We start from the raw sequence: 24642 nt of genomic DNA, 5'->3' as shown, positions 1-24642 counted from the left end.
TCGTGCATCACTTCCCTCTTTGTTCCCCCATGAAACTGCTTTCCACACCAATCTCCCTTTAAGGCTGCATTGGCCCTTGGGAATGGATTCCGGCCAACTCCCTCCTTTCCTCACTATTTGCGTGTGTTCACAGGCTCCAGATAAGGCTTTGGGTGTTGTCAACAATGATCAAAACCGTTCAGAGGGTCGTTCTCAACTTCCCCCTTGATCCGCCTCAAAACTGTCTCTTTATGGCCTTCACACCACCATGGGTCTTGGATTGGGAATCCGACCAACTCTCATTTTTTTCTCAGTCTCTGAATGATATTTTCCACAGGTAGGGACAAAAATACAAGGAAGAAGTCGGATATAACTGCCCCCTTAACTGCCTGGATGAGCAGTTACCAAAAGTGAGCCAAATGGGGCGGTTTTTCCCTTTTTCCCGTAACCGCCGCCTAGTAACTGCCTCTTGGCGGTTTCTTGCCATTTTAAATTCACGTCCTGGGCCTCCCAAACCACCCCTGTACATGTCTAAAACAAGCCCAAAGTGATTGCCCACGCCCATGGTTCAACCACAAGAGCCCACCGGCCCATCGGTACACATGGGTCGTCCACAAGGCCCGGTCACTGTCTGGACCCGGTCCAACTGCCTAACACTTGAACACTCAGTCCAGCTGAGTTGAGCTGACCCCCAGCTGAACCCAGCTGAGTCAGCTAGTAGATCAGATAGTGTGAGCTTACCAGTGAGTGTGGAACTAACACACTCTACTTGAGCTCCAACCGAGCTTCGTCCAGCCGGTTGAGCTTCTTCCTTGCATCTCCTAGTTGTCATACTCTACGTCCAGCTAGTTTCCTTCATCTTATTGAATCCTTATAAGTCCCTTGGTACATTTCCAGACCTAGACTTAGTTTTCACATGGTCCATTCTGATCATTCACTTCATTACAGCTTGTTCACGATCAATTCCCATGATCTAAACCAAAGCAGTCCCGTTTCTGTTGAAACGTATAGACCCTATGTCAAGTTCCAGGAACGGGGACATGACACTCCCCCTCATGCTTAATCTTCTTTTCCTTTTTCCTTCCTTTGTATCTGCTCAATCCCTACCGATATGCGTGATTCCTCTCTACTATCATTGCTTAACTAGCGATATTTTCGAGACTGAAGGACAGAGAAGCGGCGGATCTATGGAAAAGCGCGAGGCTGTGGAGAGACTGATGCATCGAAGGTCGGCTTTTAGGGTTGGAGCGACGCAAATCTAATTTTCAATCCACGACGAAAGCTCTACGACGGAGGCGCCTGGCTCAGTGAGAACCCTCGTCCACCCTATATATACCACCCCACGATGGTGAATTGACTGACAGTGGATGATGTGGTCTCGCTCTTAGGTTCCCGGAGACGTCGTGGCGCAAGGTCTCAGCCCGATGGAATTGTCATCAGGCTTTGGTTGAGGTTGCGGTGAAGCAGTACATCCCACCACCGGGGACGTTCGGTGGTGCTTGCTCCACACCATCAAAAGCTAAGTTTATGGTCCAGATCAAAAAGCTGCCATTAAGACCCGATTTTTCAATACAAAATCATTATATACAAAACATTGGTGAAATTACAATGAGCTATCGTTTGAGTAGCGTAGGATCTATCTATGTGTGATACTAATTGACTCCATTGTGTGCGTGGTTTAATCTGTATATAGGTAACAATCATGTGTTTTTCACTTGGTTAATGAAAGCCAAAATGTGTGTGTATATATGGATGGGTCTAGTTGAGGTTTGTTTTCATTAACCCCCACAGAAAAATATACATTGTCCAATAATTAATTAACGAGCCTGGGCTTTTGGTTTGCACCTACGATCCGACCCGAACCCAACTTTGACCAAAAGCAAAAACTGACTTTCAATAAGAAAGAAGATCGGGTCTGGTCTTGAGCACAGTCCACGGCGTCTTCTCGATTTAATTTTTTAAAAAAGGATCCAAACCACAGAGAGAGAGATAGCAATGGAAGGAGGAGCTGGTCTCTCCAATCCTCGCACCGTCGAAGAAGTTTTCAGGGATTTCAAAGGCCGTAGAGCCGCCATTGTCAAAGCTCTCACCTCCGGTATTCGCAATTTTGTATTCATAATTTCCGGGTTTTCTAGCTTGTTTGGATCTGTTTGTATGATGTTTTCATCTCCGATCTAATTGATTCCCTCATTTTTTCTTTTTCTTTTGCAGATGTTGGAGAGTTTTACCAGCAATGCGACCCTGGTTAGGGTTTCTCTTTTGCTCGATTTTCTTCCCAATCCTTACTCTTATGTGGTAATTTGACTCAGAATTGTTTGTTTTTCTATGATAATCAGAGAAAGAGAATCTTTGCTTGTATGGGTTACCAAACGAACAATGGGAAGTTAACTTACCAGCTGAAGAAGTGCCTCCTGAGCTTCCAGAGCCAGCTCTAGGCATTAACTTTGCAAGAGATGGACTTTCTGAGAAGGAATGGCTTTCTCTTGTTGCTATCCACAGCGACACTTGGTTGCTCTCAGTCTCTTTTTACTTCGGGTCCAGATTCGCTTTCGACAAAGCTGATAGGTAGATGGTTTCATGATTTTAAACACATGTTTTATATTGCTAACTTGTTTGACTTGTCTAATTTAGGAAACGCTTGTTTGATATGATCAATGGGGTTCCTACCATATTTGAAGTAGTCACTGGAAATATGAAAAAGCAAACAAAGGAAAAGTCCTCTGCTGCAAATCGAAATGGCAATCTATCCAAGTCTGATTCGAAAGTGGTAAAGACTATTACCTTTTTTTATTCCTTTTCCTTGTTCTGGGAAACTAAGATTGGCAAAGTTGAGCACCAAATAGCACTCAGTCCATTACTACCTTTTTTTTGGTCGGGGAGGGGGATCTTAGTTAATTCATGATCTTTCTCTTGGAAGTCTCTATAGACCATACCATGTAAGCTTCTCCGTAGAGTGGATAAAGACAACAATGCTTAATGAAACTCAACTCAAAGTTTTACCTTGTTGGTTGGGTTAGTTTTGAGTTTCTTCTTAGGTTTTCAGATGTAGGTTAATATATATTTTTTGTCTCGAAATGCAGATATCTTCAGATGGCAAAAACTCAAAGGCAATGCAGGCAAACAATGAGGAAGATGGATCAGAGGAAGAGGATGAGGATGAACACGGGGAAACCCTTTGTGGTGCTTGTGGAGACGGTGATGGTACTGGTACTGATGATTTCTGGATCTGCTGTGACGTTTGTGAGGTATGGTTCCATGGGAAGTGTGTGAAGATAACTCCAGCTAGAGCTGAACATATCAAACAGTACAAGTGCCCTGCATGTAGCAACAAAAGAGCACGACCTTAAATGTTCTATTATAGAGAGTAGCCTGTAGTAAGAAACTCTTACTACCCTCATCTTTATTTGGCTAGTCTTATCTCTTTATCCACCATAACTACTTAGCCCTATTTCTTATTTGAATTGCTGTATAATTGGTTTGTTTCCAGAAACATATTTCCAAGTCCATTAATCAAACTGCTCATATGCAGCTAGCTTTAAAACCATCAGTTCAAACAGTTTTGAACACCCGTATTCTGATCTTAAAATGTCTATGGTCTGAAAAATATATGTTGTGCAGACAATTTAAACATAAGCTAAAACGATTATGTATTCAGAATTGCAGAACAAGTACCTAGGTTATCAACTTCTTTTCTACCAATACTTTCATCTTCTGTTTGCCGGTAATTGCAAGAGGCTTGCAAGTCAGCTCATAATCCTCATGCCTATCTGAAACAATAACACTACTCCCAGAGTATAAAACTTGTACTGTTTGCCTCCTTACCATCTCCCGTAATTGCGCCATCTGTCATAGTCTAAACAACAAAAGATCAAACTTGTGGAACCCTAGTGTGGGATTAGAACCCGCAATCAACAATTTAATAGAATAAAAGTTAGGTTTATGAATTCGGTGCGAGTGTGAGAGAGTGTATGTGAGTAGAGTCCTAAGATAGTTTGCTGGAACTGGACTTTAATATTGACAATAAATATGACGAATACAACAGGATAAAGTCAAAGATAATATAACTCGAAGAGAGTATTCTAAGTAGAGAGTATTCTAACTTGTTTTTTATACTCCTCAGATTGTTTTAACAACTCGTGTATCTAAGAGGTATATGTTGTGCCTTGCTCCAAAGATTTAGGATTTTTGAGTAACCATTTGACTGCGATATGATTGGATCTTGGTTGTTATCCACTTAGTTTGGAGCTATAACTAGTTTTTATGGAAACAACTCTGGCAAACTAAAGAAAACTCTACATTTTGCAAGACGGTCTTAGATAGTTGAGTAAGCAGTTGACCACGAGGTGATTGGGTCTTGGTTGTTATCCATATCCACTTAGTATGGAGCTCGAACTTGTTTTTATGTAAACAACTTTCGCAAACAAAACAAAAGTAAACATTGTGTGAAACGACCTTCGAAAAATCAAGCAAGGCCATACGAAACAAGCAATGGTAGACAAAAAAAAAGAATATCAACAAGGAGCCTCCTGCCCACTCTCTCTCTCTCTCCTCCCCTCAAGAGAGTCCTTTCCCAATCTCTCTCCCCTCCCCCTCAAGAGAGTCCTCGCCCTCTTCTCCTCTCTCTCTCCAAGTGCCCACCCTCTTTCTCTCTCTATAGGATCTGCTCACCTTCTCCCTCTAAGAGTCTTTTCTCTCTCTCTCCCTACCCCACCCCTTCGCCCTCTCCCTCTCCCTCTCCTTCCACCTCTCGATCCCTCCCCCCTCTCTCTCTCCTCTTTTGGCAGATAGAGCAATACTTCGATAATCTCAGCATGGTGGATGAGAATGCGAAGGTGAAAGCTATGACTTATTACTTGTTGGGTGGGGGGGGGGGAGGAGGAAGCATACCGTCATCTAGGTGGGCATTTTAACCAGGACCCGAAAATCCGAACCGGAACCGACCAAAAAATACCTGACCCAGAACCGAACCGAAAATTTACAAGTACCTTTTGGATCTATATTTCTTTTACCCGAAAGAACCGGAACCGAAAGGAACCGACCCGAATAGATCCGGACCCGAAAAGATCCGACCCGAATAGACCCGACCCGATAAGAACCGATTTGTATCCGGCTTAAAAACATGTATATCTAAAACTATGATTTTTTGTATTCTATTTTATATATAATATTTTATGATTTAGTTGAAATATCTTTTGTTAACAACATTTGTTATTATTTTATAACATTTTTTAAGTAATATGAAGCTTTAAAATGTAAAATTTAGAGTTTAAAAATGTTTTATTTTAATTATTAATAGTTTCATTTAAGTTATTAAGTAAAATTTTAGATATATATGACAAATATCGATTAAATTTGATGGCGTTGGGTATGCCATGTCCTTTTTAGATCGTAAATACCCGAACCCAACCGGACCCGATATGGACCCGAAAAATTACGGGTATTTTAATTATAGATCCGAACCGACCCGGACCCGAGAAGAACCGACCCGAACCCGACCCGAACCCGACCCAAAAATTTATAAGTACCTATTGGGTTAAAATATTTAGGACCCGAAAGATCCGGACCCCGAGAGGAACCGGCCCAAACCCGACCCGAAGACCCGAATGCCCAGACCTGGCGTCATCCAACGGGTGGTTCACTACTCTCATGTTCAGATTACAAGCATGATAGACGAAGATCTCGTGTTGTAGTTTTCTGATGGGTTACGGTCTTTGGCGAAGCAAGAGTTGCAGCGACAGGAAGTGCAGTATGTCGATGAAGCTATCGCATTGGACGAGTCATTGACTGCCTTTCGCACCTCAGGTACTTCCGAGTCCTTTAAGAGGAAGGAGAAGGTTGTGACCAAAGGTAAGGGAGAGACATGATACTACCCGACCAACCAAGACAAGATGTGCTTAAGAGAGGATGCTTTGTGTGAAAGAGACCACATCCTATGAAGGACTGCCCAGAGATGGGGTCATTGTTCGGAATCATGGAGAATTGTGAGACAGAGACTAAAAAATAAGAACTGAGCAAAATGGGGTCGCTACAAATCTTTAACGCTTTAAATTCTTATCCGGTGGGGAAGCCAACGAGCAAGGGGCTCCTATATGTTGAAGCTCAGATCAATGACAAACTCACCCAAGTGGTAGTAGACACAAGGTCCAATCACAACTTCATGGCGGAAGATGAAGCCTTAAGACTCAGTGTTAAGTGCAGTAGGAGAGATGGTTGGATGAAGTCGGTGAATGCTAAGGTTCAACCCGTCAATGGGATAGCTCGGGGATTGAGATGCGTCTGGGAAAGTTGGAGCGGTATGGTGAATCAGTGTGTTGTTCTTGGTGAATTTCTTGGTTCTTTGATCCATTTCGATATGGCTGATCTTTGATTAAGCTTTTGAGTTAGAGACTTTTTTTTATCGTCTCTCCATAGACAGCGCCAAATAATGGAAGGTAAAACACGTAATCAAAATTTTGATAAAAATAGAGCAAGGTTTAGGAAATAGTGGGAAAGAATTTTTTTTAGTAGATCTCTAAGATAGTTTGCTCGAATTGGATTTTATTATTGACAATTAATATGGTAAATACAAAAGAATAAAGCCGAAGATATACAGCTCGAAGGGAGTGGAGTATTCTATGTATCAAGTGAACAAGTCAGAAATCGTATGTAAAATAATGGTATTTTCTTGTATATTATATTGTTGAGTAACTACTTAACCGTAAGATGACTGTGTATTGGTTGGTATCCACTTAGTTTGAGCTCACTACCTCCCTTTGGACAGAATTGTTGGTTTCGCCCATGGAACATATAAAAGTTGTCAATTCGGTTCGTTTTTATTGGACCTTTAGTAAGCTGAATTAATGTGAGAAATCTTGCTCCAACATCTTTAGTGTCATTAGTGATAAAGTTGATAAATCTTACGACACAGTAAGAACAATGTCCTGTACTGAACAGTAGATAGATAAAAATAAACAAGGCTTTTCTGCACAGAAACAGATCAACTTCAAGGAAGCTGCACCTTTTCTTGGGCCATTATCTGTTGATTTTCCAGAAAAGGGATTAACATTATTCTGCTTGGTTTACCGGAAAAGAAAGGAATGAAATTCTAATAAAAGCAGAAAGAAGTCTTGCTAAAAAAAGCAGAAAGAAGTCTCTGTGTTGGGGTTTAAGAGCATCATTGTTTGATCGGTACTAAACGAGGGAACGTTCGGTTTTAAATGTGGGTTAATCAAAGACGTCCTATTGATGGTCGGAAAAGCGTTTCGTCGGTTACAAGGAAAGAAAATGCGTAAAGGAAAGGGTGCCGGAGCTCGAAGAGCTTTACCGGAAAGATACAACACGGCAAGATAATAAAGGTAAAACCCTAATCTACCCGCTAAGTATGTTTGAATGATTTCGGATCCTCTTTACGTCGCACCCTCCTCTCCTTATATAGATGACCTAATGCTCTTCCGTGACCTAGCTCGCATCGTCTTTGTGGGCTTTTAGCTCGTTGGGCCGAGAAGTCCACATTGCTTCGAGGAGCCACCGAACCGGGTGCGTTTAGTCGACGTGCGATCGACCAAAAGCACTCTCGCGTCGTGCCGAGGGATCGGCGCTTCGAGCCGTCAAGCCGAGCTGTTACTGTGCCTTATACGGGCCGGGCCGGGCCGTCTATTCTTCGGGCCTTGATGGATGGTCGAATCCAGCCCCTACAGTAAGTCCCCCCAGTTCATCGGTGGGAGACGTTCTGTCGAGCTCGATGAATTTGGAAGGTAATGGTTTGGACGGATAGACGGCTCGTCGTGAAGACGTGAAGCTCGATTGGTATTTTACGGGACGTTACCTCGGCTTCTTAAGTTTCAGGTTAAACCGGTTTTCTTTTGGCTAAACCGATTTTGACCTCGACCGCTGGTTCGATCTGGGTCGGACCGCTGGTTCGATCTGGGTCGGACCGGATTAAAGCGGGAAGTCGAAGCGACGCGTCGGTTTCGTGGGCAACTAAGTGTTCCTTTGAGGCCCAAACTGGCCCACGTAGGCCTATGATGACGCATTGGGGAATGCCCTGAACCTCTCCCTATAAATACCTGTTTACTTCTCACTTCCTCTATTCTTCTTCGCGTGTTCAGGTACTTTCTCTCTTTTCCTCTCCACTTCTCTCTCTAGGTTGTTGTTGTACTATATATAGCATTATGTCGTCTGGTGGGTGATTATCTCGTAAGCAGAAAGGGAAGGCGGCCGTGACCTCGTCAAGTCCCGCGAGAGATACGAGCGGTGATCCGCTCGAGGAGTTTGAGTCGGTTCATCGCGAGGCGATGATGGATGCCAGAAGCTTGGACGTTCCCCAGAGACTATTGGTTTCCGAGTCGGCGCGCCTTCACCAAGAAGAAGTTAGAGGGGCTCCGACTGAAGCGCAGGTTTGCACGAGAGATGGACGGGGCGGCGCGGGAGAGGTAGTTCCTCCCATTAACTACGTGCTGACGGGCCATTATCCTGGGGGAATCTTCGAGGAGCTTCCTGCTTTGGCACCCGAGCTTCTGCGCTCGCCGAAAGTAAGCGGTCAATCTTGGGAGAACGTTCTCAAGACGCGCTCGACTCCTGGCAGCGTAAAGAGGCTTCTGAGGGAGCGTCGAGGAGTCGGGGTGACTTCCATAATTCCTTCGGAAAGTCAGAGACCTTGGTCGCCGCCTGTCGGGTTCCAGTGTGTTTATGAGTCTTATTTTCAAGACGACACAAAGCTCTGGTTTCCGATTCCTCGGTTAGTTATGTTGTATGTGAGGCACCGAGGTGCGGCGATAAGTCAGTTTCTGAATGGCTCGTGGCGCACTACGGTCGCCCTGATGGTCATGGCTGCTGAGATCGATTTCACTCTCAGTGTTCGGGCTTTCGAGGAGCTGACGTCTATCAACCCGTTAGATGAAGGCCTCCTGTCGATTAAGATGCGGCCGAACTACAACGTGATCGGGGGACATCCTAGCAAAATGCTGGATTGGCAGAGGTCTTATTTTTACGTCGAGTCTGACGACTCTGCCTTCGAAGACCCTCCAGACGAAGATTATCGAGTGCTATGGAACACTTTGCACAGTAGAACACTTCTATTAACCCACGTCGATGCCTAGGGTACTGATCACTTTTTTTTTTTGTGTGCAGCCGACCATCCGACTTCGCGCGAGTGTCCGGAGGATTTTTTGTCGAGTGCGCGTGCAGTAGCGAGACTCGATCAAGAGCGTTGCGGAAATATCTCTTGGGAAAGGATTTGTCGGTGCGTCGACCAGATTTTAAAAAGTAAGTCCGTTTCTCGTTTCGGGTACCCATAAATCTTCGTCTTCCCTTTTCATCGCGAGACTTATGTTTCTAATTTTTTGCAGGAGATTGTAATTCAAGTTATCTTCCTGCAGTGAATACCGTTAAGCGATGAATCTCGTTGTTCACCAGAGAAGAGCATAAGAAGATCGCCGAGGCAAGGATAATGAGAGGGCTCTCAGATCTAAGCGCCATGATAGCCTCCCAGCTAGGCCTCCCGAGAGTCGGAACGCCGACCCTCCTAACGAAACGGGGATCGCCAATACGAGCGATACGACCCTCCATCTTCGGGCTCCTTTTCCCAATGCCACTTCCTCTGTTCCCAAGAAAAGGAAGGGTCATAAGAGATCTCGCGATGATCCTTCTGTTCGTGAGGACCGTGAGACGGTCCCTGACGATACGATTCCTGATGAGACGGTTGAGCCGTCAAAAAAGAAAAGGAAGAAGAAGCAGTCGAGCGATCAACAATCTCTCGCCGGGGGAAGTGTCGAGGCTCGAGAGATCGAGACTGCTGATCCCGTGGTTCGGGACAGATCAACTGACGAGCCGATTCCTAATTTGGCCTTAGAGGATGATCCTGAAGATGCCTCCCCTGAAGCTTCGCTTCAGCTGAAGAAGAAAACGAAGAAGGCGAGTGAGCGAGGAGCGGTTCGTCGTCAAGCTTCTTCTGTCGCCGCTGCAAATGTCGCTGGGGCTTCCACTCCGTCGGCTCCTGGTACGTCGACTGGCGGTGCTCCGGTCATAAGAAAGACTCCAAGGGTCGAGTTCCCGGACCGCGTCTTGTTCGAGTACGACGGACTGACTCCCCTCATCTACGCTCCGAACAAGTGCGCAGAACTTGTCAGTCAGATCAAATGTGGACCGAATCCTCTCTCGTCCGTTGCGGACTTGGTCTTCAAGGACGAGTACATTGATTTTACTCTTACTAAACTATTGGTAAGGTTCTTTTTATTTTTGCGTGCATCCCTTTTTTTCTTTGAGCTTTAAGCGTTTTGCTTCTGTGTTCCATAGTGAGACGGAGTCACGAACTTCTTGGTCGAGAAATACGATACGACGCTAAAGGAATCGCTCGCGGAGTCGGAGAGTTTGAAGAGGAAGGTAGCGGCCAAAGGTAGATTCTACCGCCGAAAGAGGGCGGAATGGCAAGAGGAGTACGAGAAGATGGCTGACAAGAGAGAACGAGCGATTGCTCGAAGAAAGGCTCAAAAAGAGCGGGCTGACGCAGCTGAGGCTGAGCTTTCCATCGGTCGTTCTACTATCGAAGCTATGGAGCTGTGAAAGGCCAATCTCATGGAAGAGATGGGAGTTAAGGCCGTAGAGCACAAGAGGGAGTTGGACCGACTCAGGGATTCGCGTGTCTACGAGGTCACAAAGGAGAGGGTGAGGGTTGAAACTGAGATGGTCGCGAAGTGCAATAAGCACTTCGGGAACCTGCGCGATTGGTGGGCTAGTCGCGAGCCGTTCGACACGATGCGTCTGCTGCAGAGTCAGGCATTCGGAACCAAGAAATGCCTTGAAGCTTTGAAAACTTGTGGTCGTGACATTCCTCAGGAGACCATCGATATGTTCGCTACTCAAGAGAAGCAGTTTGAGCAGGAAGCTTCGAAGCTCAACCCTGGCGAAATCCCTGAAGATGATTTGGCCTTATCTCCGCTTAAGCTTGATTCTCAGTTCGTCGACGAGCGGTTCTTTGTTGGTCTTAACCTGTTCGGGACAAATGCAAACCTGATCGACCCGAGGACTGCCTCTGCTCTCCAAAGCCCGAATGATCGTCTCGAGAGTCCGGTCGTTCCCTCTCGCGCTACTGGAGACAGTATCCCAGAAGATGATGCGCCGACACTCGATGTTCAAGCCGCTGACGAGGGAATGGTCTCTGCGCAGGACAAGGCTCAGACCACCGTTATGGAGATCTCTGATTCTTCTGCCGACCGAGAGGAGGAGCAGGATGGGAAATCAGGTGAAGACGACGAAGGAGAGGCCTCGAAGGACCAAGACAAAGAGAATCCATATGAAGCCCGCGGAACGATGCGACTCCCTATATTGGGAATGAGGGCGTGGAGCAAACGGTGAATGCGGATCCTCCAAGACTATCTGCCGATGGTGATGACACTGCACGGGAGCAGGTTGAAGGTGCCGAGGAGTAGTTCTGTTGTCTCTTTCGAATTTAAACTCTTCTCTTTTGTTGTATTTTGACTCGGCCCGGAGAGGTCTTTGAACTTCGCTTTTGGACTCCATATATCTCATTTTCTTTTGAAGAAGCCTTTTCTTAGAAACTCCGTTTTAGCCGTTTGGTTCTCTTTGATCTCGAATACTCAACAAATCGTAAAATTGCTATCTGGCTTAGAGTCCTCGAAGGATCATAAGAGAGTTGAGACTTTGAATTTCTTTTTAAGAGCTTCGTAGGCGTTGGTTGTGACAGCGATTACCCGTTGAAGCATGTGATTCACGTCGTTTCGAGACAATGATATCGCCATCTTTGACGTTGTCTTGTAAAGGTGATAGATTTAGCGGGCTTGCGACCGTATGTCGCTAAGCCGTCAGTCGTTTAAGTTCTTTCGCTTGTTGGCCCAGCTATCTGTGCGCTGACTAGATGCGGGCCAAAGGCGGGCAACTTGGGACTAGAAAATTTTCTTTTAAATGGTAACAGTTCAAGATCTGATTTCAAAGTAATTTCTAAGCATTCGGTCGGCCAAACCTTACTTAGTAAATCATGAAACGGATAGGAGTCATCATTTCAGACATATCAGCTAATGCCGTGATACGACCAAGTCCCCGCGAGCACGTGTCTGATCAGGACATACTCGATGGTGGGAAGCGAGTGCCGGTACGTTTGATCGAGAGGCCAGGGCGAGCTCGTGTGGGCATCGCATGAGCGGTGTGGACTTCTCAAGGGAGGAGTTTGTTTGTTCTTTTTGTTACAGCTGGACCCGTTAAGGCTTCCTACGTACCCCCTTTGTGGAGGATCAAGCCACTCGTAGTTCTTTGTTTTTCGAGTAAAAATGGCCGAGAAAGCGCATTTACTCGGTTTTTTTTTTTTTTTTTTGAGACGAGTGAACGTGACTCTGAATCTTTCACTCGCTTGTTTAGCTGTGGAAACGTCGAAGGTGCTTCGAGTTCCAAGCTCGTGGAAGTGCTTCGCTGGTTGAGGTTTCGAGATGGTAAACTTCGGGTTTGACTATCTCGGTGATCTTGTAAGGTCCTTCCCAATTGGCTCCGAGTTTGCCAGCCTTCCATTCCTTGGTATTCTCGAACACCTTCCGGAGAACGAGGTTGCCTAGTTCGAGAGGGCGAGACTTAACCTTCTTGTTATAGTAGCTCTCGATCTGATGTTCATAGTTCTGAATGCGAAGAAGCGCTTGGTCGCGTTTCTCTTCGATGTCGTCTAGGGCGTCGAGGAGCATATCATGGTTGAGTTCGACATTCTGCGGCATTTTGGAATGGCGTAAGCTCGTTACGTTTACTTCGGCGGGTGCCATTGCTTCGATTCCATAGGCCATCGAGAAAGGGTTAGCCTTCGTTGCTCCACGCGGAGTTGTTCTATGGGACCACATGACTCCATCTAGTTCTTCGGCCCAGGAACTCTTCTTCAAGTCGAGTCGCTTCTTAAGGCCGTCGATGATTGTTTTGTTAGTAGACTCGGCTTGACTGTTACTCTGCGGGTTTCTCGGTGTTGACATGTTGAGACAGATTCTCCACCTGTCGCAGAACTCTCAGAAGTTATGCGAGATAAACTGAGATCCGTTGTCAGTGATTATCTCGTAGGGGAGTCCGTGCCTGCAGATGATGTTTTTTTCAGACGAACTTCTGTACCTCCTTCAGACCAAGATGAATCTCTTCTGTCGAGAGCTCGGCATTGGCCCAATAATGTCCATTCCCCATCGCATGAAAGGGTATGGCCAGTCAAGGTATGGAGTAATTTCGTCGGACTGTGGATGGTTGAAGTGTGTCGCTGGCACTTGTCACATTTCTGAACGTAGGATTCACAGTCTGCGTTCATGGTCGGCCAGTAGTAGAAACCGAGGTTCTTTACTTTCAATGCGAGAGCTCGCCCCCCCCCCCCCCCCCGAGTGATTGCCTGCTGCGCCTTCATGCGTTTCGGCCATGACGAGTCTTGTTTCGTCGCCGGAAATGCATTTAAGGAGCACCTTTGTTGCGGTCCATCGATGGAGTTCTCCGTCCTTGACGACGTAATGCGCGCTGCGCCGCTTGAGTCGTCTTGCCTCCCACTTCTCGGTAGGTAATTTACCATCAGCTTAGTAAGCGATGAACTCCTTTCGCAAATCGTTGAACTGACTTTCTGTTGCGCGAGGTTCTGCTTCATCAATATGTATTGCGTCGGTGACGGATGCTGTGATGGCTAGCTGCTCAGTTGTTTGACTGATGCTTGGTTTCTCGATCTTGTGTATTGGGATCGTTCTCTTCACTTGGTCGTGCAATTTCCTTCTGAGGGCTGCGAGGGCGTTTGCGCATTTGTTCTCTCTGCGGGGGACCTTCGTGAGTTCAAAGAACTCGAAATCTCGTGTGAGGTCCTTGACGAGCTTTAGGTAAGCATCCATTATATCATTTCTGACATCGTAGTCACCGAGATATTAGCTTACTACGTAGGATTCACAGTCTCCGAGGACACGCTTGATTTGTGGAGTGGACGTCGTTACGTTGTGAATCTTGGAGTTTATATCGAGCACTGATTGCTTTAACGCGGCGAGTTCGTTTATGGTCTGTGCGTCAAGACCTCCAGGGGTTTGAGCCGTATCGCCGTCGTTGACATCTTGATCTTCAGCGTGCGCCGGTGTCGCGCCGGTCGCTCTATCTGTATTAAACAGATGTCTTCGGTACTACACCGTCGAAGCTTCCACGTTCGCAGTGAGAGGGGCTAAGATTTTTGCGAGCGCCGCGATTTGGTCGGTCGCCGCCTTCTGGGCTGCGTCCTGCTGTGCAAGGCGCGCCATGATAGTTTCTATGGATGCGAGTGGTAGCGGCGCCGGAGTCGCAGGAAAGAACGCAGGCATCGTTTCGGGAGCTTCACGCTCTTCTCCAGAGGAAGAGCCGTCGTTGCTCGTCGCCATCTTGTTGACATTATTTTGCTAGAGACCCACGGTGGGCGCCAACTGTTTGATCGGGAAACGGTACTAAACGAGGGAACGTTCGGTTTTAAATGTGGGTTAAGCAAAGACGTCCTATTGATGGTCGGAAAAGCGTTTCGTCGGTTACAAGGAAAGGAAATGCGTAAATGAAAAGGTGTCGGAGCTCGAAGAGCTTTACCGGAAAGATACAACACGGCAAGATAATAAAGGTAAAACCCTAATTTAGCCGCCAAGTATGTGTGAATGATTTCGGATCCTCTTTACGTCGCACCCTCATCTCCTTATATAGCTGACCTAATGCTCTTCTGTGACCTAGCTCGCGTCGTCTTCGCGGGCTTTTAGCTCGTTGGGCCGAGAAGTACACGTTGCTTCGAGGAGCCGCCGAACCGGATGTGTTTAGTCGACGTGCGATCGACCAAAAGCACTCTCGCGTCGCGCCGAGGGATCTGCGCTTCGAGCCTTCAAGCCGAGCTGTTGTTGTGTCTTCACAGATCGTTCGCGCAACCATCCCGGAGTAAGAAGTCTGATCGGAATCAGAAGTATGTCGATGACAGCTCGCCCGAGACGGTCCGTCTATGACACTTCATCTATGGCAACCTAACCATGACGGCCCGTTCATGACAATCGTCTATGACATGGGTATGTGCCTAGTTCATTGTCTCATAAACCCTATTCGTAAAATTCGCAGAGATCGGTTTCATCTTTCTCTACGAACTTTGGGGGGGCTTACTGTTGGGATGGATTTACATCCTCCCTCAAAGTCCATTAAGATAATGAATTAGGTCCACTTTGTTAGGAAACCTTAGATATCTATTTTTCTATAAATAAAGAGTTACCTCGTTATTAGAAATTACTTTTTTTCCATCTAGATCTAGAACACATCCTATAAAGATTTTATACATTCTTTGATTCACTTTACAGTAGAAATCATTATTGTAATGCAATTTTTGATCAATGAAATCTTTGGATATTCTTTTTCTCATATTGATATATGAAGATTTTTCCTAAACCTCAAGAATCTAATACTTATACTTAAATTCTTTATTGTATGATTCCAACAAACATGAGTAGTCTTTATTGTATGATTCCAACAAACATGAGTAGCAAATATACCGTTTTTGGGTCAAACAATCATGAGATGAAAACTTTCAAGGTCGTAGAGATACCGAAATCATCGAACTGGACAACAAAGTTAACTTTGGGAAAACCCATGAACAAACTCACATACATGCTGACAGAGAAATAGATTTGAGAGTCATTTCCTTCTAACTGAACACAGAGACTTTGGCAGAAAGTGACGTAGAGGCTGACGGTGCCAAACCAGAATCAAAAACATCCAAAAAACTCATTAAACAATTGATTTCAGGAACGGGTTTGAAGAAGGTCGTGCGTCTTGTTGATTCGCTTCCTTTCTCAGTCCCTTGTCATCACTGTTAACACTGTTCACAGGATTCTTCATCAAGTTCAATTTATTTACCTCTCTTTTCTTCACATCGTCAGTTTCGTCTCTCTTTATTTGTTCTTTTCCCAGCTTGAGACCTTCTGAAACTTTTGCTTTCCTAACAAGTGTAGTAGGAGACGGTTTAGGTGCAGAAGCTTTCAGAACTGCCTCTGTGTTTTCGCTTGTCTGAACCGGAGCCGGACAATTCTGGACCTTGGATTTAACCACTTCTCTGCTTGGATTTTGCGGATGATTTTCGGTAGCCTCGTTAGCTTCTTCGAGCAACTTTTCCTGTTAGAGAAAAACCATAAGTTAGCATCATGAGAATGAGAATCTGTGGTTGAACTTTCTGTCTTTCTTTTGTGCCGAAAATACGAATTGCTAAAAGGTCTTTGCAAAGGAGTACCTCGAGTATGCTACAGAATTTCTCTGCCAAGAATGGAAGCTTGAGTTTGGTAACCAGTGTTATTGCGGCTCTCATCGATTTTTCTAGAGATAGTAACCTCATAAGTTCACCGGCCCTTACAAACTTGTCACCTAAAAGTAAAGAAAATTGTTGTCAAATTCTGGAAAATAACTTCACATAGAATTCGACATGTTCTAAGTATGTAAGCGCTCACAGACGCGTGTACGAACAACACATGTAAATTATTGACTTACGGCTACAACACGAGCTGATGAGCCGTAGTATGCATCTATCTTGAGAAAATACCAGGTCGAAAGCCTCATCTTCAATTGCTGTCGTGTCCACCTCGGCAAAAGCCATATCGTCCACCCTTCTTTGAGTCTGGGATCAGAGGAAAATATATATTAGAATTGGTTGAAAATATATAGATATTTGATACTAATCTACGCAAACTTTGACAGTTTCACTCACACATTCCTGACGCGAACAACTCAGATAAAACTTCTTACGAAAATGAAGGGAGACATAATAGCAATTATAAATGGCGTAACAAGGAGAGAGGAAAACCTCGTATAAACGCAGCTGCTTTATAATGAACTCATTTTCTAGAGATGCTGCTCCTAAATCTGAAGATGCAAGCGGGAGGGAGAAGTCCAGAATACTAAGGATTGGTTTTGGTGTCACCTGAAATGGAAGGAAGAAGAATGGTGAGGCAACCTATCCTTTTGCAGATACAGTAAACACCATAGTCTTGGCAACTATAATATATATTACCTGTGGGAAAAGTTCTGGGTGTTTACAAGCTATACAGTATAAACTGGTTGTATTCAAACCAACCACCCAGTAGTTTTCTTCTTGTTTGTTCACTTTAGTGGTACTGAAAATGACAATGAATTCAGTAACGTACAAATACCATTTGAGAAAAGATAATAAGGAACTTGTCAGAAATTATTGATAGCTACGTAACAAACCTGAAGACCGGGATCCACGAGCCACCATATTGACTAGTAAAAACCCTCAGCACACCCTGCAATAAAAATGTTGTTGTTGTAAAACATATTTTATGAAATGAGTACCAAAGACATAGCAAATGGGTCAGCCAAACAAACCTCAGAATCAAATGAGCTGAAAGAACCTTCTTCACTGAATCCTATCCATGTTAAATGTGAGCCAGGGGTTAAGGCAACACGGCCGCTCAACTGTCGAGTCATTTTGGATATGTTCAAGACTCTAAATTCCATCACCTGCATATTGTCAACACAAGGATGAGGAGAGGATGTAGGGTACATAACAACCTGAGTGTATGATTGTTTGTCATATTGGTAGATACATGAATGTCCGTCAAATAATTCTTTTTTTTTTGGGTCAAAGTTCAGATTTCTTTTAAAATCAAAGTTTCATACAATGAAACCACAGCAATAAGATAGAGCTTAAGGAGTTGGGTCAGTATCCAAACACGAATGAAAATGTTCTCTCACACTATTTACACTATAAATGGATATCAAGTGACTCCAAGGTTAATCCATAAGGAAAATAAAACAAAAACAAACTATGCCTACCTGTTCATTTGAAGGAAGGCAGTCTGAAACATGAGTTACCACAGCAAGTTGATCCTTGCATCCTGTTGCAGTGACAACTGGGCCATCAAGGGAGATAACATGTTTCTGCAGGAAATGACCAGTTCTTATCAGATCAAAAAAATCAAAAGTATTTAACTAGTGAGGTACACATTACACACTAGCACCCCCTAATTCAGTTAGAAACTGTGGAAGTCGAAATACAGACTAAATCAGTCATTCCCCTAGCATTCAGTTCAAGTTAGTTTTTCTAGAGCTGCAGTTTCTCATTGTAACTACAGGATGAAACAAACATTCAACTACATAACCTTTTCATCTGACAATACAGTATACACCAGTAAGAGACAAACAGGGAACATAACACAACAGCAAGTTCAGTAGAGAAAAACGATTTACAACACTTTAAGGTAAACAACGATCAATCAGTTGCGTAGACTATCAGCTTACGTCAATGGTGACACATGATAAACCATAGAAAGCAAAAGAAGAGACCTGTAAACCACCCTCGCTAAATATGTGAAGCAAATTGAGGCTTGTAATCGCAGCTACCCAACCAGAACCGTTAGCGACAACCTTCACCTCTTCACCTTCAAACCTCATTGTCCACTTCATGTTTCCAATAAAAAAAAACAAGTAAATTACTTTCTATGCTGGTCTGTAAGTTGGGATGAATTAAGTGTAATGATTCTAACCTCGCTATTACTGGCCCAGCTTCTGAATGGTCGATACATAAGAACACTCATGTTCTTTTCTCCCTTGCTGGGGTTTGCGAAAGCACATCCACTTTCATTTATTGATGCCATAGTGAAGCCATAGATGTCGATCATTGATGAAACTCGTGGACCTCTTCCAGTATCATGAAAATCTGTCTGCATTTAGAGTGACAAGAAGAAAAACATCCAAAAATTTCACAAAAGAATCTTTTCTATATGGAAAACTTATATAAGGAAGACATTAGAAATAAGAAGCATAACAAAGGTAAGCCTCAAGCACCTCAATACGGTAGTTCCCCTCGTGTTCAATTGTAGTTATGCATCCCAACATATTGTAACACAAGAAGGTCCTCTTTCCTTGTTTCGGGGGTGTTGCACCAGGTTGAAAAGGTTTTTGCATTTTGAACTTGGTTGATCGGGCAATGTTTCTGGGAAGCCCACTTCTCACACCGTGTGACTTTTTCCTGTAGCCAGGTATGCTGCTACCCTCATCATAAAATTCCTCATCAGGATCAACATCATCTTCAATAACGGTTTTTCTCCTGATTCTTTTCCTGCTAGGCTGATGAGATGCTCCATCATCATCATCATCATCATCATCATCATTTAAACTTGGAGATAGTTCTTCCTCCATTTCTTCATCAAAAGTAAGAATCTCATTCCTCCTCTTTGGTAGTATGTCTGGAATACCAACAGTAGGAGAAACCATTGATGATGGAACCAAAGATTCCCAAATTCCATATTTTCCCCTGACATCAATCACAGACAAAGCATTAGAATTTGGTTTCCACGCCATACAACATATCCTCTCCTCGAATTTCTGCCTATCTATGTCTTGTTTCTTATCAAGATCCCAGAGAAGCACTTGTTTATCCAAACCAGATGTAGCTATATACTTCCCATTAGGAGCCCACGTTATGTAGCATATAGACTCGAGGTGGTCCCCTCTCAGGGCAAAAAGCTTCTCCCCGGTGAATCTATCATACATCACCACGTCGTTTCTCAAACCAGGCACGGCCAGGATTCGACCATCAGGGCTCCATCTAAGAATATTCACAACAGAAGTGCTGAAACCAGTGTCGGGAGCAACACCCTTAAGGGTGTAGGAAACGATTCCACTCTGAAGTTCCCAGCATAGAACAGTCCCATTTGAGTCAAGCGAAGCCAAGAGCTCACCATTAGGGTTGAAATCTAAGCCAGACACAGGTCCTTTATGCCCTTTTAGAACTCGAACAATGGAGCCATCAATCGTGTTGATGAGTTTGATTCCTTCGTCGTCTCCAGCAGCTGCCAATAAACTCCCTGAGCCATTAAAGGCAAGCACCCGAATCGGAAGCGTGAATCTGGTTATGTTTGTCTGAAATTCTCCACCTGATTTAAAAGGGAGCTTGTTAGATGAACTAACCAAAGAAACAATAGCTTCGGAATTGCTAAGAAATTACTTGGGAATTTGTAGAGCTTAACGCAATGATCTATAGATCCAGAGGCGAGGAAAGAAGAGTCCTGGCTAAGAGCCAAGGCGGTGACGCCGTCTTGGTGATGTCGGAGAATCGTCGGGGGCGAAGAGGAAGGCGAGAGTCCATCGTGGACGGAGATGGATGGATCCGAAGAAGATGAAGTGACAAAGTGTTCCGCTTTCTGGTCCCAAAGAATAGAGCAAAACGCCGCGGCGGTTCCGCCGACTTTATGGGCTTCACGGAGTTTAAGCGTTCGTGACTTCATCACATTTGTCGCGTCTGGCTCCTGTTGCTGTTAGGGTTTACTTTTATCCCTCTTTCGTTCCCATTCGGCGCGAATTTGAGTGTGTGATGCCCGGGAGATATATTTGCCCTTTTCACACTTTTTGAGATAAAACGTGGATATTTTGAAATTTTTACACTATGAGACACATTTTGTGTTATCAATATCACTCAGAGACACATTGTGCTACAACACACTTTCTTATTCTAGGTTTACTAATATAACCCTTAACTAGAGTCATCTTCACTTAGATAGAAATCCTAACCAACGAGACCAATCTAGTTAACCAAAACCAAACCGATTCCTTATCTTTTACTTTTTACAAACCCTTCGTTTACTTTATCTTTTCCCCTTTTCACGGTTCTTGTTAATCTTCTTCAAACCCAACGAACCCTAATCTCTTTCTTCGGATATGCCGATGAACCCGATGAACCCTAATCTTGTCTCTTTTATTTTCTGACTCTCTTCTCCGATTTCACTTCTCTGTTTAACCAAATCATCGTCTCGCTTTCCGTTTCTCGACCCAGAAGTTCTTGAGCTTTGCGGTCCAAATCAAACCTCCCCCAGAATTTGTCACTTTGATTTTCTGATTCTTCTAACCGAATTCGCTTATCTGTTTCCCCAGATCATCGTCTTGCCTTCCGTTTCTCGACCCAAAAGTTCATTTTACTTGCGGTGCGAGCGTTTCATCGACAAACTCCAAATGGAAGGTTAGATCCAGCTTCTCACTTTTCCTGATTCCATATTCCCACATATAAACTAATTGATTCCGTCGGCTTTGAACAAACCCTAAAATTTTGCATTTTTCTTTATAATTTGCAAAGCGGGCGTGTGATACCCGCCTCCCCGAGAGGCTTTTCGCCACTGATAGATTTCCCCGAAATCGTCTGAATATTTACTCTAGGTCGAACATTCTAGCCTTCGTTCGCCATGTTCTTCGCGATTCTCCAGCGTTTGCAAAGATTAGGAAATCTTCTTTCGGAAAGCTTTTTGATCTCCACACTCGTCAGTGCCCAGTTTCCTGTAAGCTGATACACAACCTTCTCTCCCGCCAGTTGCGCTGCAATCAAGAACACACGCTATGGTCTGTGTTTGGTAAAGACCCTCCTAGATTCAGCCTCGAAGAGTTTGGGACCATTACCGGCCTTAATTGTGGCTCTTTTCCCGACGGCTACGAAGCACCTGACCACAACCGAAAGGATGCAAACAAGCAGAGGGGCGCACACAAAGATCCGTTGTGGCAGAAGATAGTTGGCAAGTACGACAATATCACCATTACAGACTTAGCTGACGAGCTTGAGCACGACCACCAAATGGATGAGTGGAGGAGAATCCGACTTGCTCTCATCATCATACTCGATGGAGTCTTGATCGCCTCCCAACAGATTCACCGCCCTACGCTGAGATACGTTCAGATGCTGGACGATGTTGATGCTTTCCTCGAATTCCCTTGGGGGCGTGAATCTTTCCTACACACTATACGCTGCATGAAACCGCCTAAGGTCGAGAAAGGCAAGCCCGTCGACAGCCCAGTTGATATGCTTGTTCTGAAGCTCAAACAGGAAACATTCCGTCTCACCGGGTTCCCTCTAGCACTGCAGTTACTCGCTTTCAGAGCCATACCCCTGTTGCTCTCGAAGATCTCTGCTCCCTTAAACGACCAGACAATAATGGACCTTACCAAGCCTAATCTATCTAACCATCCTTCCATTGAACTAGACGCAGTTCTACAAGTCGAAGTTAACCCCTCTGTAAGTATATAGCTCCTCTATCGCCCATTGTTTGTCTTTCTTTTGCTGACTGACCACACTAACTTTGTGTGTTCTGTCACATGCAGCTGCTGGTGACACCACTCATACCGGTCATCAGGGGACCACATCCTGGGTGAGGGGAATGGCCAAACGAAAAGACAGATGATAAGGTGACATACATGGAGCAGCTGATAGCCAACAACCACTGCTTTTCTAAAGCTATGTGGCCCGGAGGAGATTGCTCGGAGCCTGCTTTCACGTTTACTCCAATACCGGAACAACCCGTCCAGAAGAAACACACTGTTCCGAGGAAAAGAAAGGAGTCTACGCTCAAACCTCACAAAGCGTCGAAAGAAACTTCTGTACATACAGAACAAAGGCATAGCACACGCTTGCAAGCGTCCTCCACTCCAACCCCTGCCCCCTCCAACGAGTTGTTAGAAGCTAGAATCTCCACTTTGGAAGCCAATGCCACCATAATGGTTGGCAAAATCACCGGGTTGGAAGCCACAGTCGCCAAGTTGGGAGCATCCAACAAGCGTCTTAAACAAAAGCTACACCGGAAACGTAAAAGGAGCAGAGCCACTTCTTTATTACCACAGTTTGTTGTCACGCATCGTCGCAGGAGCGCACCTCAGCCACAACAGACTAATGATCTTCACGTCAACGATCACCATGATTCTCCCAACTCTAAGAGGCGTAAGACCAAGCAGGTAACCCATTTGATTTGCATAACAACATACATAACCATTACAAATTGTGCTTCTCAACATACTTTGAGGTTTTACTGTTTCCCAGGTCTCTGATGGCATTTTGGGTTCTGGATCTCTTATTCTGAGTCAATACCGTGCCCAGCATTGTGCTTCTCGACGCATTGATTTCAACAACCCCGTTCTTACTGATCACCTATCAGAGGATCAACCCTCTGCTGACCACAACTCCTCTCCACATCACTCTCCCGTCCCACACTCTCCCTTACTCCACTCTCATAACCAACGCTCCACTCCACCCCAAGCGACTGACCACAACTCACCTGACCACCACATAACTTCCCATCAATCTCCTGACCACCAATCTCCTAACCATCAAACACATAACCACCCATCACCTACTAACGGCTCTAATAACCACAACTCTCCCACCCACGAGACTTAATCATGTATCCCCCTTGTCATCGACCCCCTTGACCACGCACCGCCCAACCACATACCTCCTACCACCCCAACATCAGACCCACCCTCACCTGACCATAACTCTCCTCTACCCGCTATCTCCCTCGCCCAACATTCTCCAATCAAAAAAACATCTACCGAAGTATCTCCCCTTTTCACTGCGCTCACCTCTCCAAAACACCCGCTCCCCCCTCCTACCGCTCTCTCCTCTCAAGGACGTCTTTCACAACAATACGCCCCAATAGGGACTTTGCCACAGTTTGATGCTACCCCTCTTAACAAACCAACATCCCAATCATCGCCTTCTCACGGTCTTACATTACCCGAACCTGATAGCGCCCCGCCTGTCTACGACTCCTCAGCCCTTCCATACTCCCCAATTCCACTTTTTAACCCTACACTTGCTGCCACAACCTCACCCACCATCTCTCCTAATCCACTATTTACCCCACCACCTGCTTTGACTACCACACCCACCAGCTCCCCAAACAAGCCCGCTGGCTTCTCTACCCACTACTCCACGCCCAATGCTTTCGCTGCAACAGCTACTCTTAAAGGGTCTACCAGCCGTTTGATCTACCAAGTAAAGGACACTTCCTCATTCACTGATACTTTATTGATCCTCTGCTTATAACCACCGTTCTTTCTAAACTCACTCACTCTTTTAATTGCTCTAGGATCCAAACAAAGAACACGGGGTGGTAGAAGCTAGTGATTCATCACTAGACAAGACAGTACGCAGGGTTGTGGACGAACTCAAGGTACTGTTTCTAACAATAGCTCTCTTCATCTTTGAAATCGATGTCTCCAATCTACTACTTGCTCCACTTATATTGCAGGCACAAACGACTGACCAGGAAGTTTGCGAGCTCAGTGACTCATCGCCAGCAAAAAAAACAAAGGACCATCAGCCGTCTGAGGCAGACTAGCCCAAACTTTCCTCAACCGCCTGGATTTCCCCCATTACCTCCTGGTCACTCCTCCACCGGAGGATCTATGGGACATTTTCGCGAAAACCATGGCAGCCAACAAAAAAATGTGCGAGATCACTAACCATCTTCTTCTAACCATACATTCTACATTTTCACTCATCAACTTTCTCTTTTGTTTTCCTATGTCTATCAGCTTCCACGTCACACCTTCGAAACTCGACTTCAGCAACCAGTTCCTCCTCCAGCTTGCTACTCCCTCCCAATGGACAGACTCTCTGGTACGTGCAACCACAGTTACTGATATAGCATCGTCCCCCGCTCTCACCTATTACTAACTCAATCTCTGTATGTTTTCTCTTTTTCCCTCCAGCACATGGCGGTGCTAATGCACATGCTAGACATGCATCACAAAGATGTGCTACAGATGGAGAATGCGACGTTTATGCCTCCCATCCTTACCTCATTGATGCAGTCCAAAGATCGCCAGTTCCAAGCCGTAGTTAAGAAAGACAAAATCCGGTGAGACCATCGGATATCAAAACTGATCTTGCTCCCTGGTAAAACCTGGATGAAAAAAGTGAACAAG

The 24642-nt window shown here is 45.0% G+C and overlaps 4 protein-coding genes across 4 annotated transcripts; 3 read left to right on the top strand and 1 right to left on the bottom strand.

Annotated features, from left to right (window-relative positions):
- Positions 1–1830: 1830 nt before the first annotated feature.
- LOC106376322 (PHD finger protein ALFIN-LIKE 3) lies at positions 1831–3526 on the top strand. Its single transcript, XM_013816384.3, has 5 exons — positions 1831–2074; positions 2191–2223; positions 2316–2544; positions 2611–2746; positions 3060–3526. The coding sequence occupies exons 1-5, from the start codon at positions 1975–1977 to the stop codon at positions 3324–3326; spliced, it is 765 nt and encodes a 254-aa protein (XP_013671838.1). The 5' UTR covers positions 1831–1974; the 3' UTR covers positions 3327–3526.
- Positions 3527–8255: 4729 nt separating this feature from the next.
- Positions 8256–10518, top strand: LOC125583138 (meiosis-specific protein ASY2-like). The gene is made up of 4 exons (XM_048749721.1): positions 8256–9021; positions 9088–9222; positions 9449–10176; positions 10282–10518. The coding sequence occupies exons 1-4, from the start codon at positions 8256–8258 to the stop codon at positions 10516–10518; spliced, it is 1866 nt and encodes a 621-aa protein (XP_048605678.1).
- Positions 10519–15376: 4858 nt separating this feature from the next.
- On the bottom strand, positions 15377–20282 carry LOC106376323 (protein ENHANCER OF LHP1 1). Its single transcript, XM_013816385.3, has 12 exons — positions 19904–20282; positions 18742–19832; positions 18441–18617; positions 18241–18354; positions 17731–17835; positions 17281–17415; positions 17143–17198; positions 16946–17048; positions 16739–16855; positions 16426–16552; positions 16172–16302; positions 15377–16056 (listed from the first exon to the last, which is right to left on the bottom strand). The coding sequence occupies exons 1-12, from the start codon at positions 20181–20183 to the stop codon at positions 15673–15675; spliced, it is 2820 nt and encodes a 939-aa protein (XP_013671839.2). The 5' UTR covers positions 20184–20282; the 3' UTR covers positions 15377–15672.
- A 622-nt stretch (positions 20283–20904) lies between these two features.
- Positions 20905–22089, top strand: LOC106373345. Its single transcript, XM_013813531.1, has 3 exons — positions 20905–20911; positions 21153–21952; positions 22039–22089. The coding sequence occupies exons 1-3, from the start codon at positions 20905–20907 to the stop codon at positions 22087–22089; spliced, it is 858 nt and encodes a 285-aa protein (XP_013668985.1).
- Positions 22090–24642: the final 2553 nt, after the last annotated feature.

The sequence above is a fragment of the Brassica napus genome, chromosome C3 (assembly GCF_020379485.1).
Source record: "Brassica napus cultivar Da-Ae chromosome C3, Da-Ae, whole genome shotgun sequence".
Taxonomy (NCBI): domain Eukaryota; kingdom Viridiplantae; phylum Streptophyta; class Magnoliopsida; order Brassicales; family Brassicaceae; genus Brassica; species Brassica napus.
The sequence above is the reverse complement of the archived record's forward strand: the minus strand, read 5'-3'. Positions and strand labels throughout refer to the sequence as shown.

What these genes read in the sequence shown, in the direction of transcription:
- LOC106376322 (XM_013816384.3), top strand. Translation starts at nt 1,975, where the DNA reads ATGGAAGGAGGAGCTGGTCTCTCCAATCCTCGCACCGTCGAAGAAGTT. An exon ending in TGTCAAAGCTCTCACCTCCG is followed by an intron (nt 2,075 to 2,190) that starts GTATTCGCAATT and finishes TTTCTTTTGCAG; the next exon opens with ATGTTGGAGAGTTTTACCAG. An exon ending in CCAAGTCTGATTCGAAAGTG is followed by an intron (nt 2,747 to 3,059) that starts GTAAAGACTATT and finishes CTCGAAATGCAG; the next exon opens with ATATCTTCAGATGGCAAAAA.
- LOC125583138 (XM_048749721.1), top strand. Translation starts at nt 8,256, where the DNA reads ATGGATGCCAGAAGCTTGGACGTTCCCCAGAGACTATTGGTTTCCGAG. An exon ending in CGTCGACCAGATTTTAAAAA is followed by an intron (nt 9,223 to 9,448) that starts GTAAGTCCGTTT and finishes ATAGCCTCCCAG; the next exon opens with CTAGGCCTCCCGAGAGTCGG. An exon ending in TTACTCTTACTAAACTATTG is followed by an intron (nt 10,177 to 10,281) that starts GTAAGGTTCTTT and finishes TTCTTGGTCGAG; the next exon opens with AAATACGATACGACGCTAAA.
- LOC106376323 (XM_013816385.3), bottom strand. Translation starts at nt 20,183, where the DNA reads ATGAAGTCACGAACGCTTAAACTCCGTGAAGCCCATAAAGTCGGCGGA. An exon ending in GCCTTCCTTCAAATGAACAG is followed by an intron (nt 17,416 to 17,730) that starts GTAGGCATAGTT and finishes GACAATATGCAG; the next exon opens with GTGATGGAATTTAGAGTCTT. An exon ending in ACCCAGAACTTTTCCCACAG is followed by an intron (nt 16,856 to 16,945) that starts GTAATATATATT and finishes CTTCCATTTCAG; the next exon opens with GTGACACCAAAACCAATCCT.
- LOC106373345 (XM_013813531.1), top strand. An exon ending in AAGTCGAAGTTAACCCCTCT is followed by an intron (nt 21,953 to 22,038) that starts GTAAGTATATAG and finishes TGTCACATGCAG; the next exon opens with CTGCTGGTGACACCACTCAT.